General features: G+C 34.6%; 1 protein-coding gene across 1 annotated transcript in view; it reads right to left on the bottom strand.

Moving 5' to 3' along the window:
* Nucleotides 1-1,451: 1,451 nt before the first annotated feature.
* Nucleotides 1,452-7,808, bottom strand: part of CREBRF (CREB3 regulatory factor) — a 56,363-nt gene continuing 50,006 nt past the window's right edge. The window contains exon 9 of the mRNA XM_045551163.1: nucleotides 1,452-7,067. Coding sequence (XP_045407119.1) covers nucleotides 6,952-7,067 — 116 coding nt within the window. The 3' untranslated portion in view covers nucleotides 1,452-6,951. The remainder of the gene's footprint in view (nucleotides 7,068-7,808) is intronic.

Genomic DNA, 7,808 nt, shown 5'->3' with positions numbered 1-7,808 from the left:
GTCCACCATTTTCTTACTGGGTCTGGATGCACATTTACTGTACTAAATTGTCATATATATTTGAGTCTATTTGTATACTTTCTATTCTGCTTTATTGGCCTGTCAATTCATGCACCAATAATCGTACTATTTTAATTATTATAGTTTTATAATGAGTTTTAATATCTGCTAGGATTAAACATCCCATTTATCACCCTCCCTCCCCACATCTTCTAGCTATTATTTTTTCCCCATGTAAACTTTGGTTTTTAATTTTTTTTTTAACTCTTGGTATATTTTCTTAGGATGACATATTTTTAACTTAGAACTATTTGTTTTATGTTGACTGCTCCCGTTTAAGAACTTCATGTATCTCTCCATTTGTTCAAGTTTTCTTCTCAGAGGCTAACTGATTCTTCAGGGGTCCAGAATGTCAAAAACACAAGTCTGGGCCAGTTGTGGTCGCTCATACCTGTAATCCTAGCACTCCAGGAGGCTCAGGCAGGAGGATCATTTGAGTCCAGGAATTGGAGACCAGCCTGAGCAAGAGTGAGACCCTGTCTCTACAAAAAATAGAAAAATTAGCTGGGTGTGGTGTGCACCTGTAAGTCTTAGTTACTCAGGAGGCTGAGGCAGGAGGATCGCTTAGGCCCAGGAGTTTGAGGTTGCAGTTTGAGGTTGCAGTGACCTATGATTATACCACTGCACTCTAGCAGCAGGGGGTGGGGGGAGGGGAACAGAGGATACTGTCTATAAAAAAAAAAAAGAACACAAGTCTGTCAATTCTAACATACCCCACTTAAAAACATCTCAGGGATAACACACCTAGAGCCCTTTGATATCAGTAGCAGCTCTTGTGTTCTGCAATCCTGTTCACATGCTTCCCCCATCCCCTTTGGCTATGAGTTCCTGGAGGTCTCTTTAATCTCTCTACAGCCCAGTACCTAGCAAAAATCGTGGCAGACTATGTGTTCAACAAATGTTTGCTGACTGAAGGAACACATACTCCTATGGTTGTCTTCACTCAGGTTCCCTGAGTTAAGACTCTATGTATTAGCCCAGCCTAGCTTGGAGACTTACTTAGAATGATTAAACACACAAACACGTACAAATGTTTAAATCAAGAAAGACCCAAAATATTTATTTCCCCTGGAGAAATCACTTGTCCAAAAACTCAGAAGAGAAATAAGCATAAACTATGCTCTAAACTATGAAGAATGCAAATGCTTATATCAACAAATAATTCTATGTAATAGCTAAATTCCACTAAAATATTGAAAAATCAACTTAGTGTCAAAATCTTGTTGGTTCTTTGGATATGACCAAGAGAGGGGCAGCACAACCAGCAGTTCACTATTCTCTGTGGTTTGGAATTTCTTTGGAATAGGTTATCTTGAGAAGTGGATGACTATCCAGGTAAACAAGAGAAAAGGAGCAAAGAAAGGGCAAAAACAAGAGGCAAACAATTCAGAACCTTTTCATCTTTTTTTATTTTAAATTACAAAGGATGTAGCATACACTGATGAATCTGTATCTGACTAGAAGTGCTGAGGGGTTGGAAGGTGACAGAAAACAAAGGCAACATTTGCATTGCCTTTCTTCTGAAATGAAAAACTGCACAACTATTAACCAACATTTAATAGAATAATTTTTAAACAGCTCATGCGTCAACAAGATAAAATTCTTTCTAGACAAGAGACAAGACTGAATCCAATAAAAAGTGTCATAGCTCCAGTTAGGAGGGGAAAAAAAAAACCAAAACTACAGAATATTTATGATAGCATTACAAAGAGGATCCTACCCAGCTATGCAAAAGAGGTTGCCACATTGTATGAACAAATGCTTTAAACTCTTGCCCTTCCGCTCTTCTCTTGAGACTTCTTCTGTGCTGTCAGCCCCAGTATCACTGTTAACCACAAATGCTAAGCTATAGGACAAATCCTAGGGAAAAAAGGTAAAAAAGCAGGCAGTGGAATACAGTGTCATAAAAATATGGTGGAAAGGCAGATACAGTACACACACACACACATTTCTGTTATTTGGTTCTGAAAAAAACAAAGGGCGAAGGGCAAGACACAGTAATCAGTCCCGCTCCTGTCCACCCACAATATGATTAAGTACACCATTGTGTTTACATCATTATGAAAGAGGCAAACCTAGTTCACCCAAACTTGGCACACTGAAATACCCAACTCTGATATTCTTCATTAGTCACCAAGTCTTCCATTCCAAAATACTATTTGGAAGTAGTTTTAAGGTCCTATCCCCTCACTACTACTTCCAAATCTCTCTTTTCTAAATAAAAATGGCAATTTGGCATAGTTCAGTTCCTAGGTGTAATTTCTACAATTTCAGTCAGTTTGCTGAGCATGAGGACTATGCTTCAACACATAATCCCACGTGCCTATGGAAGTGTCTAACTTTCAGTAGTACATTTTCATCATCTTTCCCAACATGCTTATTCCTTAAAACGAAACAACCATTCCTACAGTTGACATTCATTGTTACATCCCAATGTGTTTGAAATATTAAAAAAACATGGAGTCATCTTCTCATAATGCCCTTATTAAGATTACAAAGATTACAAAAGAATCCACAAGTATTACGGCACTGTGTGAGACTTATTTGTCATGATCCGAGGGAAGAACAAGACTGCAGTTCTGTGCAAAGTTGTGGAAATGGCCTCAGTTCCATGGGAAATGGTATTCCACAATAGACTTCACTAGAAGGATAATTGAAACCTTTTACTTTAACACTGAAAGCATAATTCAATGCATTCTCAAAATTCAAGTTTCAAGATTTGGAGAGATGCTAACATTCTGTTACATAATTAACTAGAAAATACTTGAACAGAATTTTAGGAAGACTATATAAAGAAAGGGAACATAAGTTTTTGTCAATTCCTGCTGAAGGCAACTTGAATTCATTTCTTAGAACATTAACTAAATCTTAGCAGCTAAAAATTTTTTAATGTATGGAATAAAGAAAAGCACATCCATTCTTGACATTTTGGTGAATAAACTAACAGCTTTATTAATGAAGGCAAACATCAGATCATTTTATGAATATTATATATAAAAAAGAAATCCAAACTAACAGCATTGTATTTCAAAAGTACTATACTTCTGTTTCTTTTAAAGAGACTTGTCATCTGTTTTATAAAACAAACAAAATGGGTACTCTTCTCCTAAAAAATTCTGGAAAAATGAAATAGTCAATTTCAAGCTGATGAACTAAACACATCTTTCTTTAAATGCAGACTATTGCTAGGAAGCAAATAAAGTCAAGCATCAGAAAGAAGATGTATGACAAATTCATGAAAGTCAGAGAAAAAGGATGTAGTGAAATTACTGCTAATCTTTCCCCCTCATATTCAAAGACCATTCAAAAACTGGTCTTTCGTACAAATATAAAATAACTATAAAGAGAGGGAATTTACAATACCCATCTGAAATCCTTCATGATGCTTTTGTTATAGTTCTGATTCTCTTACCAAAAAGGTCAAAGTTAAAGATTTAGGAAGTGGAAGGGAATGAAGACGTTTAGTTTTAAATGTACAAGTAAGGCACAATATAAAGCCACATCATAATCTGTCATGAAGGATATAGGAAAGGACAAGAATCATACATGGTACAGCAGAACAAGCAATCATATTGACTGAAAAAGTGTGGCACCCAATTCAAAACTCAGACAAGATCTTTACAAGAGCAACTGGACAGCATGCTTTCATGTGGAGACAAACTCTATAAAGAATCCAGTGTATCTGAAACTAGGAAGAAAGTTTTTTGTTTTTAAATCATAGTAGTACTAGAGTCAAAGTTTATAATTGCTTTTGGAACAATGGGTTTTTCTGAGGTGAATTCACAATGCCTTTACTTAAAGTAAGAATCTGGACTTCATTATGAGTTATCTGTATACCATGTATGAACACAGAAAACCTTTAGAGAGCTCTTCTCTAATGATCTTCACCCAAAAATACATGCCACAATTTTCAAAAACAGAACATGTACAATTGTTGGGGTTTTTACATTACCCTTGTAAGATTTGTTTGTGTGATACACTAAACGTATATATTTTAATGACAATAGAGGAAGCAGATTATTACTGGCATTAAAGTACAACCATTTCTAGACGGTTTTAAATGCCACAGAGTCCCCTGGTTAAAATGTAAAGCTGCACAGCTTGCCTATGTCATCTTTATGATAAAGTTAAAACAGCAAGAGGATTTAACTTTCACTCTACATTTTACTGCCAGGTTTTTATTTAGATCAAGTATCGCTGCAGCATTCTGACCAGCCCAGATTTAGCAGCAAATGGCAGGAATCATATAAAATGCAATTTTTTTTTAACAAAGTGCTTTTCTAAGATATACATACATATATAAATAGGTACAAAATAAAGTGTCAACATTAAAAAGCTCAACTATTTAAAAGCTTTTAACTATTTAACTTAAGTAGTACATATAAAACACTGAAACGCAAGGATATGGAATCTACTAAACAGATTCAAAGTCTTTTTTTTGAAATGCAAGACCAAAAAATCAAATTCTGGTTTGCAGACAGGAGAAAAGTATCAAAAAACCAGAATTCCTAACAGAGCAGCTAGAAAGGGGCAATTTTATAAACCTCATCAGCTAAATCTCTGTCATGAGGTGATTTTCACTGATTGCAAAACTGCCATATTTTGGAACACTTTTCAATATACCAGACACACTCTGTCAAGACTTCATATACTTCCCAGTTGCAAACCTGTGCTTTGCCTTCTCCCACCTAAAAAGAAAAAACTTTAAACAATAAACTTATATTCTATTGAACCGTTACATTTGAGCTTATCATCTGTTTAGCGTGAATGCACTAACCAGGTACATTTCCACCAAACACACAGAAAAATCTTGTGCATCACAGTTCAGCTAAGGTGTTAAGACAATCCTTCTCTGGTTCTCTTTCATGATGTCAAGGAAGCACACAAGCAACATTGTTCAGTTGTTATTGTGTGTTCTAGAATCAAACCTTCATAAGCTATAGCTTTCATATGCTATAGCTTACAAAAGGAAGGGGGGAGAAGGAGAGAAAGTAATAGAAAAGGAAACATATTTTATAAACAAAGTATAATTAAAGAATAAATTCTACAGAGGGCGATGGAGAAACAGATAATTTTCCCAGCAGCTAAGTCTGAAATTTTTGGTATTTTTTCTCTTGCTAGATAGATACATTTTTTCTTTTTTTAAGTTTTTAAGCCACCAGTTTCCAGAGTTCAAAACACAAGATTTGAGAATAAAACAGAAAGAGAAACAGGATGGAAAGATCTGTGGGAAAGGTTTATAATGCTGCCTTGACATAAGAAATTTCTCATCAAGAGGTAAAGCTTGAACACAGTTAAAACACTGACTAATGAAGCTGTTTCATACGAGCAAAAAAGAGCACCTAAAAACTAAATGTGTTAATGTTTCTCAGTTCTAGAAACTATAGAAGAATAAGTCACATGTAAGTTTGAAGAAGCTAGTTTGAAAATACCTGTACAAAAATATAAAAATCTATAAACTTTTTTTGTTTTCTTTTTAAGCTTGTGTTGATCTTTGAAAATATTACATGCACAATAATACATCAACTGGAAAAGTGGCAACTAAAGAATTAGATATTCTTAGCTTTTTTCTTTCTTTACATATATATACATAATACAATAAAAATAATCTATTTTGGTTGTTTGGTGGAAGTATACTACAATAGGCTAAATAAACTTTTTAATTTTCAAAGTCAAAAACTATTTTACCAATAGCTTACTAAAATGAAATATATTAAAATTTCCTACAATAAGGGCAGAAATAAAAGACAGACACCTAAATGGCCACCAACTTATCTACTATGGAAGCGAACTAGAGGAACAGCAAAATAATATTTGTATGTATGGATGCTCCTTCTGTAGATAATTGGACCCAAACAGAAATAAAATTCACAGTTCAGTAAGATCCCTAACCCTGACCTTTTAATTTTTTTCTCCTTTTTTTCATACATTCATACAGTATCATGTAAGCTGTGCAAAACTTTACTTAGACTGGCAGTTTGCCATATCAGTTGCATTTGTCTTTGGTACAAAAAATAAAACAATCGTAATAATGTGCAAGTATTTGTCTTCTTCCGGTCAAGTACCGAAATATGAGTTTTCTAGAGCCATCTTTTTTTTGTTTGTTTTTTTGTTTTGTTTTTTATACAATACACAGACTCTGTGGCATATATCTACATTTCAACATAGTCCTATATACATTCAAAAAATTTGAAAAAGAGTTGGAACAAAAAAACATTTAAACCCCATAATTTTTCCATCTATATATCTTGTTTTTCCTCATTAGGGTTTTCATCATACAAAATATTACCAGTTTTATAGTTTCCCCAAAATACAAGGCACAAAGAATATGCTTTTTTTTCTTACTTGCACAGACATATTTATATATATATATTTATATATATCATATTGAGCTCTGACAATGAACATCTAATATGGCACACAGGCACGAATGCTGGCTGTGCCACATACAAGTGAGATTAATGGTTGTGAAAAATTAGAACAGAAAGCAGTAATTCTAAAAACAATCTAAACTGACTGTTTAAAAAAATGCTTCCTCAATTTTTTTGTGAGTCAGAGCATAAACCTGCCACAATACTTGGCATTTTACTATTTCACTCCTTCAAAATGTTTTGCTTTAACAGATTTTTGCAATCTGTACTTAAACATTTACTTAAATGTATGAGCTGCAATTCTGATGCCAGCAGCAGTTTTAACCATGGTTTATGCTCTGAAAATGCAATAATCAAGTATTTTGGATCATGCTTCACTTATGCTACTTAGTTCTTAAAACAATGTAACCTAATTGTAAATGTTTATATAATGCTAACTGACATGCAAAACAGAATGAAAATTTACAATGGATAATGTGACAAACGCAGACATTTCTGACCAGTGGTCCCATGAAGCTCATTACACTTTTGATGTTGGTATCCTTAGTCCTACAAGGCCTCCAGTGGGATTGCCTTCTGCAGTCTTCTCTAACACCTGGTTAACAAATTCTGAGGTTTGCCCAGCAACTGGGAGACCTGAAGAGAAGAATAAAAGGCATACTTAGACACAAAAACAGACAGGCATTAAGCGAAGGGAAGGAGTAGGAAACATGTTGAAGGTCAGGTGTGGCCCTCAGCTTGATACTGGAACCAAATGAGTGTTCTGCTGCTTGCTACTGTAGCCCAGATAATTCTACCCATCAGATTAGAGTCTACAATTTTAAGATTAGAAGAGTCAAACCAAGAATAACCATAAAGAATGGTTAATCAAAATATTTAAAGTGGGATAGATGAGAAATAATAACAGTCTAAACCCAAACTCAAAGCCTGTGAAACAAGTTTTATCCTTGTTCTCTCTGCCAGTCTCTTTGACCCGCTCAAATCTCACCATGTTCCATGCAATTGAAAATGTAGATCTGAAGGATGTTTTAGTCTTTTTTAAATAATTACTGAAGTTTATGTTCCTTTTTCTCCACTTTAAAGTGAATGAATAAGAAATGTTAGAAGAGAAGAGGGAGAAAATGTGGGAGCAGCATAAGTATGCTGATTTTCTCATCTTTGTCATCTCCCACAGTGAGGTCCAAAGATACTTAAAATCAGTAAATGAGTAACAAGAGGTATAAGTACATTTTTTAAAGTATTAAGAAGAAAGGGAGGGAGTGGATGCAGAAATATACTTATTTAGCTTGCTCATAGTAAGAAGTCAAAGAACTCAAAAGATACTGTAAAAAATAGTGACACTTGGCCAGGTGCAGTGAGTGGCTCACGCCCATAATC

This window comes from Lemur catta, chromosome 5 (assembly GCF_020740605.2).
Source record: "Lemur catta isolate mLemCat1 chromosome 5, mLemCat1.pri, whole genome shotgun sequence".
In the NCBI taxonomy this organism is placed as follows: domain Eukaryota; kingdom Metazoa; phylum Chordata; class Mammalia; order Primates; family Lemuridae; genus Lemur; species Lemur catta.
This window is presented reverse-complemented; position numbering and strand designations above follow the sequence as displayed.